Consider the following 16,661-nt stretch of genomic DNA (forward strand, 5'->3'; position numbering starts at 1 on the left):
AAAAAAAAAAAAAATCCAGTGAGTATCATGACGCTATGACATTTGTTGGGGTCGGTACCATCTGGAGACCAACATTTGTAGGCCAGGACATCAGTGCAGCTCTGCACTAGTTCATTATAATGGTGTTTACTACACATTTAATCTTTACAAAAAACAAAAGCTTCTTCTTGGATATTGCTCTTGACCATACTGTGATTTAATTATATTTGATAAATTGCACAGCCTTATTTTATACTCTGGTCTGATTAGGCAGTTTGGATTTTGCTACTATACACATGACATAGTAATTCCTTACCCCCCTGTATTTACCTTACATTTAATTTGTTTAAAGCTCCTTTACACAATGGAGCAGAGTGGACGAGAGCTCTGTGGGAATTAAGCCAGTGCTTTTGCTTGTGGCTTTCATACATTGTAAAAATGAAACCTTTCACCTCCTACACAGTCTTGGAGCGTCTCGCCAGCATGTGCATTGAGCTTCAGACATTTGTAATGATAATGCACATTTTTTCTGAATTTATAGAGCAAGTGTGCTGAAATTTTTCCACACAGAGGGCCAGAGCTGAAACTTTGTGGCTGACAACTAGCCAGAAGCAGGCACATACGTGTTGTTAAGATGCAAAATAGTACTATACAGAAGCTTTTAGAGGCAGGTGAGAAAAATACATTCCAATGATCCATTTTCACAGTCTCTAAACAGGGATTTTTTTCTCCTTTATCTCTCTATAAAAGCAAGGAATCTCTGTTTGTCTGTCTGTCTGTGTGTGTGTGTGTGTGTGTGTGTGTGTGTGTGTGTGTGTGTGTGTGTGTGTATGTATCTGTGCCTCAAATATCTCTGCGGATCAGGATCAGACTGACCTGAGACTTTCAACATGGCTGCTGCGTGGTTCAGTGGTGTGCATCTAAGCATTTAATTGGACTGCAATGATACCGTGAATAAATTATTTCATAAATGCTTTACAAATTCCGCCGAGCATTGTCCACCGGAGCCACCACAGTCACGTGCGCACCAGAGCCAATCACTGCACACCGTGGCCATGTGCGCACCAGAGCCAATCACTGCACACCGTGGCCACGTGCGCACCAGAGCCAATCACTGCACACCGTGGCCACGTGCGCACCAGAGCCAATCACTGCAGAGCTCAAGCCCACGACATACCAGAAGAAACAAGCAGATTTATACCTGCAGCGGCACGAGCTGGACCGGGATTTTGCCGGCGGTTCGGTCCCGTTCTGTTCTGTTCTGTGCATCTAAACTGACTGTTGTGGATTAATGAGATTAAACGAGTCCGGACCGAGTCTGTTCGGGTCTGAGGAGATCCGGAGACGCGCGGACAACAAAGTGGAATCGGAATCTGTGGATGTTCGTGTGTAGCTAGCGGCTAGCCAACCCACACGGCCCACTTCCCGAGTCGCCGGACCGGATCCACCGGCACGTCCAAAACCGGATTTAGGGTAAATAATGTCCAACACGCTTTTTCGCGAACATTGCCGTCACGTTTGCTTTGTGTCTGGTGCAGGAAGAAACAGTAAAAATGTGCTTTTGTCACGAAAGTGTCCAAGCAGCAAGTTTGGTTGTTGAGGAACAGTAAGGTGTGGGAGGGACATCGGCAGATGATTGACAGCAGCAGTGACGTGTTGGAGACGGCGACAGAGATAGCGAGTTTTGAGAGTTGAGAGATTTGTGACATATAGCGTGTTTGGAGTGTATAGTTAGTGTGTTATGTAGTGTTTGGTGTAGTGTGTTTAGTGTGTAGTGGAGTCGTGTTGTGAGGCAAACCAAGGATGTGGAACAGGCAGGAATGAGCTGAGGAGCCTGAGGCATTGCCTGCATTTAAATGTAAATAGTTACATATAACTTTGTAAATTTCAAAAACCAATTTAGCAAACAACAATTTATATTTGCATTATAACTAATGCAATTGGTTCATTAAACTGTTTGTGGTTTTCACAATAAAAAATCCAACTTTTTCCTACTGTGATTTTATGTTATTTTGTGATTTTAGGTCCATAGTGTTAATATAATATGTTAAAATGAAAAAAATAACTGTACAGTCACACATGTGAGGTTGTGCTGAAATTAATGACACCAAGTAAGGCAAGGTAAATAGTTTTTAAGGTGAAATATAATGGTATAATCAAAAGTAGTCAAAAACAGCCAATTATATCTCTGACGTCCCACCTTCAAACACAGCCTCATTTGGCCATCCATGAAAAAGCTGCTTAACCTCCCACTCTTCTATAGGAATACATGCTTCCTACGGGCACTGCACTAGTTTATGAAATTAACCCTTCATGTAAATCTTTCCAAATTCCTTAAATGTATTTTTCTCACTTGCCTGTCAGGGCTTCCGTAGTACCAGAATCCCAGGTTCCCTTAATTGACTGACACACTGATCGTTGTGCTCGGATTATGAAAAATAATAATAGCTAGGGGCCTGCATATTTAACAAGCACTTTTAACTCACAAAAAATAAAACAGTATGAAAGGTGATTCATCCCAATTATTTTTTAATGACTCTATTTTTTATTTGTGCTAGAAACAACTGGCTGGCCAACTTTGGCCTGTGGGCCTCACTTTGGCCATTCTTGTTATAAAGTCATCAGAGAAAGATTTTTCATTTAGAGCGAAAAGCAGTCGAGGTGTCGTCTCAAATGGTGTGTTCCCCCAATAAAGGAAGAGGCTGTGGTTTTCTTTTGTTTTGGCTAAATTGACGGCAACTGAAACTGCAACACTGTAGACATGTACAAACAGCGATACATCTTTCTTATTTCTTATTGCTTACACACACACACACACACACCCAGACACAAAGACAACAGGAACACTTCTATGTTTGTTGTTATGGCCTCTGTATTTGATGACAATTAATCTAACACAAAAAGACTCAGTGGAATCAAAGTAAAGACGATCAAACCAATCCTGAGAAACAGTGACATCATTAAAACAGATGGGCAAAGTGATGTTACCAGAAGACACTCAGGTCTAACTGATTGATTTCTAAAAGGACCCACTGTTGCGCCTTGCTACAAATAATGAGCCTTTCCTTTCATCTCAGGCCTCTTGCGAGCGAGGCGCAACACAGGAAGTGCTTGCTCGCACTAGCGCCCTTCTTACGTAAATAGAATGTATGTTCAGTTTCTTTACAGACGTGGCAGGCAGGTCTATAGAGAGGAAAGAAAATTGAGTGACAACTCTGGCTTATTGCCCAGTGAGATTTCTCTCTAACTTTGTACATTAAGGAAAACACAGTCATTTAGTGGGAATGAAGCATTGTCCAAAAATAAAATAAAGAATTTAACAACTACATTTAACACTGACTGACACAATTCAATGTTCTATTTAACTTCCAAAAATGAGAACAAATTAACAGGCAGGATTTAAGTTTTTGGGAAATGGGGATGGCTTAAACAATTGCTGCAACTTTTGCTATTGAAGCTAATAAACCCTCTTAGCAGCCACACTCACTTTCACAAAGCTCTTTTCTCACAATCATCTCAGTTATTTACAGTGTGTGGATGTTGTTGGAGACACAGAGTCAACGCTCTTTGCCTCTTTGCTGGAAGTAGTCTCTCTGTGAGAAAGCAGAGCAAATGGTTCAGCATTGTTCTTCTGCCCACATAACCACTCTGTTCAACACTGAGCACAACAGCTCCTTTCAGGAAATGCACATTCATGCTTCGCCCTGAACAAAACCCTCTTCCTCATATTTCAGCCTTTACAGAGCAAAGAATATGGGACATCGCTGACAAGCCAACTCGTAGACAAATGATTGCTGTATAGAGGCCGTCACCAGCTGCAACAACTATTTTCACTATCAGTTAATCTACCAATTATTTCCAAGATTCATTTTTCAAGTTCAGATTGCTTCTTTTGTCCAAATAACATTCCTAAATACAAAGACCCTCCATTTACTGTCATAAAAGTCAAAGAAAAGCAGCAAATGCTCACATTTAAGAGGCGGAAACTATTTGTTTGAAAACTTAATGAAACAATCGATTATCCAAATAGCTGGCAGCTCATTTTCTTTTGATCAACTAATTGACTGGTTTTCTAATTGCTACAGCTCTGAATAACATTGAGTTTGTTGTACCTGTCAAAACACATATAAAGATGTCAGTATTATAGAAGCAGAGAAAAAGCTTTCCCACATACCAGTTACTGCACTCTGCTGTGGATATGTGCATTGTGCTAACTGGGTTAGCTGCTGAACGACAGTCCGTCACTGCCCAAGCCGATCACTCAGTTTTTGGCAGAGGCTTTGTGCTATTGAGTTGGCTAGCTGGTAAACAACAGGCGTATAGGCTAATGGCTCACATTAAAAAGAAAAACACCTCACATAATCATAATTCATTTAAACAAAGAAAATGGCTATTGTTAGTTTTCAAATGGAAAAAATGTAATGGGCTTTTTATAAGCCTGTGATTCCCAAAGATACTAGATTTTTTTCTCAGAGTATTCTATTAATTATTTGCTGTTGGGATGTTATGAGTTTTTTTTACAAATATAAGAAAATAATTTTCCTGGAATAACTAACCGTCCCTAACTTCAAAATGTCTGACAACAATTCAAATGATCCGACGCTGCTCACATGTTTTGTTTTATTTGAAGGACCCTTACGGCAGAAATGACATACTGTCTCAAGAGTGTACTGACATACTGCCACATACTTTCTGGTTGGTGGTTAATTGGAAAAATAGCCTTATATATATTCGCAGAAAAAACCTACGCATTTTTCACACAGCAGCCACAATCAATAGAGACTCACTAATATGCAGTGGAGCTCACACCAAACCATTTAAACTCAAATCTGGGAAATGTGGTCAGAATATATATTTGCACACATATATACATATATAAATATATATAATACTGAGTAAAAGATTTAAGTTTTCTGGCAATAAATGTACATATATATATATATTCAAAATTGATATCATTATTGGAATGATTGATTTTGTTGAGGATTAAACAAATAAATATAATAATCCATTGCTTTAGCTCTGATGCAATAATCTGTAAAGTACCTAGTAACCAAAATTATAATATAAATGTAGTGGAGTAAAAAATGCAATGGTTTCCTCCAAAATGTAGTGGAGTGGAAGTTTTAAATAGGATGGTATAATCAATAATAATTGTCCTTAATCCCATTTTATAATCTTCTATATTCTATACTCTATACTAGGTGCAAAACCTTTTAAATACATTTTCACCAAAAACAATGCTGTTTAGGTTTTTGCAACGCAATACTTGTTTGTTTGCACATTTCTCATTTCCTTTTTTTAAAGTAATGCATTACTTTACTTCTTTAGTTCCTGTAGAAAGTAAATTATTACATTACTTCACGTTAGATTTGGGTGACTTTGCAGCATTCTCTGGACGCATCGTCACACAATTAAATTATAACATTACAGCTTAGATATGCCCAGATATAAACCATATTCTAATGGGGAGGACATACATAAAAGATTTCCTTAATGCTCTTAAAGGGCATATGAGCTGCTTAACAGGCCAAAGAAATGTAATTGAGGAGCTAGCATGCAAAACAATGGCCTTATAGTAGAAGTATAGACTAGCTTGTTTGATGTGCTTATCACTAAAGCACTTATTTTACCTAATGGGGAAAGGCTCTTGCACCATTTGTCTCCATGCATCAAAAGGCAAGTTTGATGATTTGTCTCTATCCACCCATTATGCAGGTTATCAAGGAACTTATTTGATGCAAGTAACAACACAATCATTTGATTTGTAACTGTAGTGTGATTAGTGAATTGAGGAATGCTAAATTACTTTGAATTACATTACCCCCAACAATGGTTAACAGCCTCAAACAGCATCCCCTTAGCCATAAGCTAATCAGCAGGCTATATTACATGTAAGTGTGCCTAATGTCGATGCCCAAAAGTCAACAGTAGCACAGAGCTTGTAATGCATGCAAGCAAACAGGAACAACAAACAAGGAACTCAGCCATCAGTTTTATCATCGTAGCCAGTGTATGCTAACAACGGAGGAAAGCCTCCATTACATAATGCATAATGATCAAGTGTCATCTACCCAAACATTTTTCATGGATTCTTTGATTAATGAATACCCTTTCAGTGTGTCACTAACTTCTGTCACCAAGTAACACACTCAAAAACAAGCTTATGAATATCAGCAATCAACAAGTAATCAGTGATAATGAGAAAAAATTAATGAAGCCACAATTAATCCGAATGACAGATTAACCAACCGTCAATCAGTTTAGATGTTAAAGATTTTCCATTAAAGGGTTATCCTTTATTGTGATAAATAATTAAGATCTATTGTGTAGCAGCTTTAAAAATGCATTAATCCCCTTAAAACAAGCACATAGGCCAAGTTCAGGTGTGTTTAGCCTGAGCTACATCCACAAGTCTTTTCTGCAATGATAAGAGTTTCCAAGAGATTGCAAACCACAGTTAACAATTGAGCAAACTCCTGCAGCATGGTTGTGATAGGCAAACATCCAAAAAGCCTCTAACGAGGTGTGATGATAAAACAATCGGCCAGGCTTTATGGAAAATGTCAGATGTGTTGATATCAACAGAAGGGGAAATAAAGGCTTTTGTTATTTTGGCATTATACTGCTTAATAACTAACACTTACCACTGATTACCACTGACTTGACTCCTGTGGTGTCTATGATTCCTCCTGGCTTTTGTGCTTGTAAACTTTATGTGTTTACGTTAGTATAGAAAATAGTGAGGATATTTTATATTAAGCAAAATAATAAATCTAGAGTTTCTGAAAACATATATAATTTTGTTACTGTCTAGAGGTCTCTCATATACACACTTTACACACACCTTTTCATTTATCACTTTACCATTGGGTATTACAATATCCATGCATATTTCTATACAATCTCGAGAACAAATGTTGGCAATTCATGTTTCTTCTCTGATTAATTTTATTTCAATTGGCTAGTTCATTAATTGACTAGTCACTGCAACTCTAATGTCTGGCTTAGCAGCCATCTCGCCCTGCTTTCACATCGCCACCATCCTGTCCACCTCTGGATGTGAATGTTAACGTAAAATGACACAAATTGTAGAAAAGTCAATATGATACTTATAGCAGGTACAAGTTTAAACATATTAGTGGTTTATAGTAAAACAAAATGCCATATTTAATTCTGGTGACAGGAGGAATATTTATGATGACATACTGTACACACCTGTTGGCATTGAACTGATTAGACTGAGAACAACAGAACATATAGATTACCATATCAGCAACATGGAAAAATTGTCTATGTATCCCTGAAGCTAAAATGTCTTGTACTGTTGTTATAACACAATAATACTAATATTATTGAAGTGGCACATTACCAGAGCATCATCCTTTCTCTCTCTCCTGTAATCCTTCCAGAAGACTGTCAGAATGCAAAACATAAACACCAGTGTGTTATGGGGATGCAGAATGGTGCAGTAGGGGTTCTCAGCTGGTTTCATGACACAACAGGCCCTCTGACCCCCTGCTGAGGGTTTTTATTTCCTGGGACTCAGATCTTTTGATGAATTATTCAAATCAATCCTCTCAAAGCATCCTGGGAACAATGGTCCCAAAGAGACACATAAAGACACACATAGAACCCTAAAACACACATCCACAGGTTTCAGACAGCTCCACTTGGGGGGGCCTTGTGCGTCCCTGTGAGAACCAGGTGAGGTCACAGGTACAGTACAGTGTTGTACGCGGAAGTGATGGAGAGCGGTGAATGTAGGCCACAGCAACAGTGTCGCCGATATTATCAACAGAGCGGCCGATGGAGGCAGTGCCACGCTGCCTTCTTGTAAACTGCGTCAACAACAGACAGTGCGTAATCTCAGTGTGCGACTGCTGCGTCCAGACAAGAAAAGACAAACGCCAAAGCTGCCTGTGGAATGTGAAACGCAGCACATTATAACACACACACACACACACACACACACGAAAGCAACTTACGGTGGCCGAGGTCAGGCTGCTCTCTGTGAGCGTGAGGTGGTGCGGCTCCCATCTCCGCAAGAATTTGGAGGTGAGGATCTTGCTGAGGAAGGTGCGGGGGTGTTTGACCACGCACACTTGGATGTCCCCCTCGTGGAGCAGCTTGTATCGCATCCCGCTGCTGCTGCAGTGGTGCAGGGTTCTCTTGCACGGCCCCGCACCGAGCTTGGTGTTATTATTACCTTCCGACATCTCCCCCAGCAGAGGCTTGTTCTCCTCACACTGATAAAACTGGTTGTTGTGCAGCTCGTTGCCCCCGCCGCCGCCACCGCTGCCGCTGTTGAAATCCATGGTTCAATAATCCAGCAGTTTATTGTTTCCAAATGTTCCTCTCAGGCAGGGGAGGGTGAACGCGTTGCGACCAAACAACAATCCGACATATATATCAAAAATACAAATGGATAAGGTCGTTGGGATCGAGCCCGAGAGGGGGGGGGGGGGGGGGGGGGGGGGTTGTACCTACCTACCAACCGCTTTAACAGGACTCAGTGGCTGTAGACAGGCGCAGATACACCACCCGACTGTCTTATGGCAGGATATCAAGACGGACTAAGGTTTTCATGGTACAGTGCAAATAATCCACCATTTTCCTCCCCGTACAATGCCCCATGAATTGTCTCCACGGTGCGCGTCTTGCCTCCCCCTTACCACCGACGGGCTATTCAATATGTTAGGGCCATGGCCTTATCCATTCCGTCCGCCCCGCGGCCCAACACAATAATCCACAGCGAGGAAAGCATGGGAGTAGCGCCTAAACGACACAAATATCCAAAGGCGGCAAGTCTCGTCTCCTCCGTTAGGTTTTGTGGTCATTACAGGCTCCCTGGCACGGTTTCCTTTTATTCAGTCTTTTCCCCTATCTTGGTGTAAAGGAGCCAGCACTCTCCGGCAGCTCCGCGCCGATTGGTCCCTCCTAGTTCATGTGATACCGGACTGACGTCAATGGGGAGGCGAGCGGATGAGCCGTGTGTCTTTTGCGCTTGACTGTCTGCCGAGGGCGCACGCTCACCTCTCCCCTCCTCCTCCCTCTCCTCCTCCGCCAACTCCCCCCCCGCGCACAAAAAAATGGAGGAGGGTGCAGGGAGTTCCAGAGAATCCACCACTTTTCCTTTCGCTGGAAATGATGCAGTGTCGACATCAGAGATTAAAGTCAGTAACTGCGCGTATATGAAGCAACAGTAGCACCGAAATAAATACTTAGCGACTCAGTGAAAGTCATGTATTGTAAATTTGTAGTTTTGGCAATAAAATATTTTGAAAGTACCAAAAGTACTCATGATGTATAATAATGTATCTATTATATGATTGGGTTACAATTATTCTGTCGGGTAGCTTGTGAATTTTCTCTCAAAGATCTATTCAGTTTTATCTTAAGATATCATTTTACATAACAATTGCTTTATATTTTGTTTGAATTATCTGAATCTGTAAAGTACAACATTTCCCTCTTAATTGTAGTAGAAGGGAGGTAAAAAGTCGCATAAAATGGAAATACTCAAGTAGACATTTCAAAGTGTATTTAAGACCAGTGACCCCCGCCACTAGATGACTTCCACATCCTTTTCCAGGGAAGGAGGACAGAGATGATGAGTGACAAGGTGCTGACACATCAACATGCGGGTTACTTGGAGGGAAGAGCCAGGATGTGATGTCACTAAGGTTCAGTTTAAACACTCTAAGGGTTGATATAAATCTGTTTTGAGGCAAGATACTGCATGAAAACATACCCTGTTTCCTGGATTCTATTCTGCGTCATTTTTCCTTATAATTACAACATGGTCATTGTGGAAAGTACATTTTTATTGGTCAATACAACACTCAGCGCTGGATACAATATAAAGCATATAAACTGTTCCCTCAAGACTAAAAAGAAGAATCATTCAAGATGGCATTTGTCCTTCAGGGCCATAGCTCAGGATCTAAAATGTCTCATGTCTTCCACACTATTCAATTAGACTTATACTGTTAAAGGAGCAATTTAAAACTAAGACATAGCCAGAATCTTAGTTAAAGACATTCAAAAAAAGAACTAACATATTCATCAGAATGTGAAGAAACAACAGAGTTGATGTTATGTCAAATAGATCGGTCACATACATCTCCCATGTGTTGTGTTGCAGTGATATCTACGTATTGAAGGTATTCCAGTGGTACACACAGTTTTTTCCCACGGCTAATGCCCAGCTCCCTCTTGCTCCTCCCCCTCTGCATGGCTACAGTTTATTCTCATCCCCCAAGTCTAAGACCCGGTCAGAGCTGCTGTAAATCTCCTCCATACTGTATCCCTGTCTTCAAACTGACCTCCATTGGTTTCGGAGGCTATGTTCAGTCCTGGTTTGGTATCAAGCCATATTCAGGCTACTAAGCCCAGTTAAGATCTGACAAGTTGCCTGGTGACTCCCTCAGTGATCCAAGGTCCCAGTCCAGGCAAACCCTGGGGCCACTGGCTCCACAGCTAACTGTACCAATAGCTAATAAGCTTAGCAAAGAGCAGCAGTTGTTGGTTATTCTGATATGCTGCCCTCTTTATTTTTGGAGCCATCTTTGAATTCTGGTTATATTTAACAAATAACACCTTAAAAGCTAAACAAGCTATCATAGCTTTTGCCTAAATCTAGTCAAATTGAAACTTTTACATCTATCTATATTGAATGAGCTTATAAAATACCCACCAAATGTCTTTCTCTTATTCTTGCATGCAGTTGCACCGAAAACTGCTTCACATCCTGTTTGAACATACATTTAGGATGAACATTGCTTGCATCATCATGTGCCCAACATTTTCACTTGTACATAGTTTTAGCTAAATTAATCCTACAGATTCCTGTGAAAAACCACAGTCATTCTCCCCCGACAATGAACCTCTTTTCATTTTGGACAATCGATGAGTTCACCCCGTATGGTCCATATGGTGAGATAAACAGGTTTGAATTCAACATGCAGTTTTTAATTATGCATAATTTGCAGTGGCTATTGGATGAACCTTATTGAAGATAAGTGTCCACATGCATGAGATACTGTGTAATTCATGTTCCTCAGAGGAAGGACCCATTTCAATTTAGTTATGATCTTTTCTGTAGTACCGCCTTGAAGTTAAACATTACACGTTAGCACTACAAGCAATAAGAATAACAGGAGCAACAACATGTTATATAATCTGAATATTGATATTGTTGAGTGTAATGAATATTACAGCCTCTAGGGGCCATTAGCTGACTTTATCAGTTCTGCTACTCCCAGTGATAAAATTCCACCATGTCAGGTTTGGAGTTTGAGTTACAGCCTTGCCACATGTAGGCAGAGATTTATCACCACTTTAAGAAACATCCCTAACCCTTACTCTCAGTCACACTGAATCAGTCATTGCTCATGTTTCCATGTACTCAAAAAACAAGTTCTGTTCTATACTTTCAGTCCTAATGACTTCATACTCTCATCACTGGCTGGATGAAGATTGCGTCAGCAGCAGAGTAGTTTTTTTTCACCTCGTGTCTGTCGGCGTATCTGTGTGTCATCGTGGTACAATGCGGTCTTGGAGAAACACCTATTATAGTGGGAACTACCCCAGAAGCAGTTTTGAGTTCTTTGACAGGTGTGTGTGTGTGTGTGTGTGTGTGTGTGTGTGTGTGTGTCCATCAGTATGTCTGTCTGTCTGTCTGTGGATAGATTTTGTCACTGTAATGGTGCCATAAGGGTGTAAGATGTAGTCACAAAACTTTACAGGTGTGTAGTGACAACAAAATTAAAGACCAAGTTCAAAGGTGGGTGTGGTCTGGTGTCTAGTTCAATTATTGACGATGATTTTTTGCTGTCATCATTTGAACAGCGTAATTTGTATGTCTTCTAGTCTGGTCAACAGAGTATAAGATATATAACAGATGTAGAGCAGATTCTAGTAAACTAGAATAGCTCTCAGTGCATACCTCTGCCAAGGCCCAGCAGTCAGCTTTATTTCAATCAAGTCTTATCCATTATCAAATTCTGTAGCCCCGCCCCCACACTCTTAATTTCAACGCACCAATAACTTCCTAATCACCATTTAAGCTTGCCAGATCTGCATCAAACTGTACTCACTCAAAAATACCAACCACCTAAATATGCTGGATTTTCATTAAGGTCCATGCATTATTCTCTGAGAAACTAATGAAAGATCAACACCAACAGTTAATGGGGTCAATTCTGGGCTGAGACCCATCCTCCACCTACATTTGGTAGCAATCTGTTCAGTAGTTTTTGTGTAATCCTGCTGCAAACTCCTACAAAAACTGTCTTCTCCTACTCCCAATGTCTAGTAGATCCATTCAGTAATATATTTAGTCCAAAACACAGTTTTCTGATTAAATGGTGACAAAATGGCAACAAACTGCTCAGCTCTTTCAAGCTTTTATCCATAAAAAGACTCTTATTTTACAGTAGAAAACATTTTCCCTCTACACCAGAGATCCTGAGATAGCAGACGGTTGATCGACTCATTTGATCAGACAAGTGCTTCTAAGCCCACCCTAGAGCCTAAAGAAGCCAGTGAGTGATCGGTGAATCACTTTTTCTTCCTTCTCCCCGAGCCACTTACATGCCAGCCTCCGGATGATTGATGCAGCATGGTGTCAATGTGATTTCAAATCCAGTAACATATAGTTTATTATAGTTTTTTATGCCATAAGCTTGGAAATCATGCAAGTTTATGTAATTTTATGTATTTTGCTCTTTGCATGGGCCCACATCAATAATAATAATAATAATAATACATTTATTTTATATAGCACTTTTCAGGTACTCAAAGACGCTTTACAGGTTAAAACAGAAGTATAAAAACAACACACATGTAAAATAGAAAGAAAAGAAACAGGTTATACATTAAAAGCGATTTTATAAAGGTGAGTTTTGGTGAGTGTTTTGAAAGTATTGAGTTCATCAGCACTCATTGAAACTTTTGACTATATTATATGCATAAAGTAAGAAAAAAATAACTATATTACTTATATAAACTATATTAGTTTTTCCTGTTATTCTCAGGAAGAGGTATTTTGAGGTCATAAAATGCCAATTTTTTGCCTGGATATTTCCTCAGAAAAACAAATGTTAAGTGTCCATTTTAATGGATATTGTTATTGAATTTGAACTTGGACCATGTAAGACTATATGATGTGGACCCATTGTGTTTTCCATCTAATGGGCGCAGGCATTAACGAATTCAAGTGAGCTAATAAATGAATTTTTCAGTGTGTTCACACTCCTATAGATTAAAATGAATAACTTGGGGAAAAGAATTCAGCACATATCCATTCAAAAGAGATTAAACCATGCCTGCACTGAATGTACATTGCGCTAGACTGGGATCGCTTTTAGGATCATTTGACAGGTTTACTTAAGTTCAACTATCTATGAATTTACTTTGTTGTTTATTCTATACGATTCGTATTTTAATATATTTTATATTGATTTGGTTTGTGTCCACTGAATGGCAGTAAACTCGTAGCGTTTCATATAGTGTATAACCTAAACACATGGGAAAGAGCCATTTTTATTTTTCAAAAACAAACTGAAAAGCAAACCTCAGGTCAAATATACCGTCACTTATCTTTTACACATGAAGGGATGATATCATCTGTAAAATGCAGGTGAAAAAGTCTGGCTTGATGACATCACACCACCGTTCTGAAACTCACAAAGGAATGAACCCAAGGGAAAAAGGCTTTTAAAATGCTGGTGAGAGTTAAGGCGAGCAGCGAGGTGCAACAGTCTGTATCCTTCTGCTCCCTTAGAGCCAACTGAGACATGTTCAACTCCTGTTCACACAGAAATCTTCTCCATTTTGGCCTTCAAAGTTTTCGTTGAATATTTGCTACCTCTGGCAAGATTTGCTTGACTGAGACTCTGAACAGAGGCTTCACAGCAAACTAGCTTAAGGGGCTGAACCACAACACTTCTGAAGTTTCCACAAGTTTCCTCCGGGATACCTTGCACTTCTCTTCAAGTCTTATTTTCTTTCTGTTCCACCCCCAGTCCCCCATCAGTGGAGTCTCTCCTGCTGCAACACCACCGGTACTCCAGCCAGTATTGTTCCGTAGATGGGTTACAACATGTCAGCAGGCTGTCTGCTGTTTTGACAACAGTCAATGAAAACCAAAGGGGGAAGAAATAAATGCAGTAAGAGTGTAATGTGTCATTGAGCCAGACTGGTGGACTGATTTGGCAATAATGTAAATGATATCTGAGGACATTAAAATTTAGTGCTGGAAATCCATAATGAACAACGTTACATAGAAATATTACATTTGTGAATTTAAGATGTTGTCAGCATTTGAGCACAGTGTCAGTGGACCTGATACAACTTTATTACATACTGTATTTTCTTACTGAACCAATCAATACAACACTGATTGTCTGAAGGAAGGAAGCCGTAAAACTGAAATGCTTTTAAAGAGACACTGTAGTGAGATTCACAATGAAGTAAGATTGAATGAAATCTTTTTACCTATTACAGTATTGACTTCAGAGAAAAGAAACTATTGCGGATGGACACTGATGCCTTGCAGTTGACATTTGTTAATCTGCGTCTGCTGTTTGTTGGGATTGTCAGTTCCTCAGGTCTCTTTGTCCTTGTTTTTTATTTAGGATCAGCCCGTTGTGTCAAGTGCAGTGTAGAAAGTGGATACGATGAAGAATCTTTTGGGCAACATCACTTTCTCTCTCTTCGTGTTTTTAACTATTACCATTTCTGCAAACCAGTGACATGTTCACATTTGTACATGTACCTGCCTAATAAGACCATAAGCACAGTGGTGTTAAAATGTAAAATAGTGGATCATGTCTGTGGTTTGCAGAAACTTTCATTGCCAACATTTATTCTGGTGTTTGGGTTGAATATTAGCCAACATTTATGCTGGTTATATCAAACCAAGTACAGCAAAGCATTATACATGCACTAAATTGAGCAAGATCGTGAATTCCACTTTTAATTTGTTTGAATATAATTGTGTCAAGACTTCTTGCAAAAGTTACACAATTCTTGGCATGGAAAAGCCCCTTCAGCAAATGTTGAATTAGGATAAGCTAATCATCTAAAACTATGACATATGTAGAAACTGGAAATATTTCTTTCCTGAAGGGTCTGAAAGGTCCAGTGCGAAACCTTCATAACATGACAGATTTCTGTATAGAACCACACAGTTGACTGATACAACACATTTAATCTTTCTAACACTCAGTTATCTCAATCAACAGGTGGAGGATTGATCAGTCTGAGCAATTACTAAGTATCTCACTGTAAACATCATTTTGTACCTGATTCTTAAGTGCCTTGTCAGCAACCCCTCCCCCACCCCACATTAGTCACAGGACCTAGCCCCAGAGCGGTCACGAGAGCTCACTTAAATTGAATAACCTCCATCCTGGTCCTGCTACGTAATCCTGTTTATCCCTTGTCTAGACTTTTCCTGATCAACACACACAATGTATACTGCTGCAAACACATTTTTACCTTAGGAAGAACACATAAAGCACCTTCATTTTGCACCTACATTAAAAGTATTCAGGAGAAATTTTTCATGGAACAAAACCTACTGAAGAGAGCATGACCGCTTCTAAGTGGGACTAACCAGCTATGAATTCATCATGTGCAGAACAAGATATTCCATCAACTCTCGGTCACTTTGACAGGAAATGTATAATGGATACTAAATGGTCCACAGAGGAGAATCCCTAATGGTTTTGACAACCTCTCAACCAGGTCGACTGTCTGGTCAGTTTCACCTTGGTCACTTTTGGCTCAGCTTGACCAGCTTCCTAGTGAACATAGCTGGACACAATACAGGGACAGAACACAGCCTGAGACAGACAGATGGCAGTTTGAAGACAGGATTCAATACAGAGGTGATTTACCGCGGCTCTGACCAGGGGGATGAGCAGTGGAGTGTGAGAGAGTTGGGCATCAGCAAGAGGCGGAGTGACTTAAAGGGCTCTATCTTAACGATCTGAAACCCAGTGTCAAATGCAAAACGCAAGTAGCTTTGTGAGCGGATCTCAGGCGCTGTCGCTATTATGCCGGCAGGATAAATAACTCTTGCGCCTGACGCAAATCTAAAATGGGCTGGTCTGAAGTAGCTACATTATTCATAGGTGTGGTTTGGGCGTAACGTGCGATAAACCAATCAGAGTGTCATCTCACATTCCCTTTAAAAGCAGGCGCGCTTGTTTCATGGCGGATTGCTATTATAATGGGGAATCTGCCAGGCGCACGCCAGGAACGGTTCACAGCCGAGGAGACCGACGTTCTCATCAGGGCCGTAAAAGACCGAGAAGTGGCATTGTATGGGGATGGGAGAAACCCATCCAAATTAGCTTTGGTTAAACGGGCGTGGGAGGAAATTGCCACAATTGTTTCTACGGCTGGCATACCCAGGACATCGCACCGGGCCTCGGGGGCAGTGCGCACGGGCCGAGCAGTGCGCAACGGCCAGCTGAGGAGGGAGCAGCGCAAACACCAAGGTGCAGAGGATCCAGACCCACTACACGCCGTGGCAGCATTGTCAGACCGGACCGCACTGTCCGGGATGCAGCAAGGTATTAATGCCCATCTTGACCGGGTGGTGATGTTGCTGTGGCCTCTCAGGCGCATCGCCTCAAGTCTCCAAACACACCATCTGCTCCTGTTGT

General features: G+C 40.5%; 1 protein-coding gene across 1 annotated transcript in view; it reads right to left on the reverse strand.

Annotated features, from left to right (window-relative positions):
- Nucleotides 1–9,005, reverse strand: part of cmip (c-Maf inducing protein) — a 63,573-nt gene extending 54,568 nt beyond the window's left edge. The window contains exon 1 of the mRNA XM_030424810.1: nt 7,968–9,005. Coding sequence (XP_030280670.1) covers nt 7,968–8,297 — 330 coding nt within the window. The 5' untranslated portion in view covers nt 8,298–9,005. The remainder of the gene's footprint in view (nt 1–7,967) is intronic.
- Between the last annotated feature and the right edge of the window lie 7,656 nt (nt 9,006–16,661).

This window comes from Sparus aurata, chromosome 8 (genome assembly GCF_900880675.1).
Source record: "Sparus aurata chromosome 8, fSpaAur1.1, whole genome shotgun sequence".
NCBI lineage: Eukaryota > Metazoa > Chordata > Actinopteri > Spariformes > Sparidae > Sparus > Sparus aurata.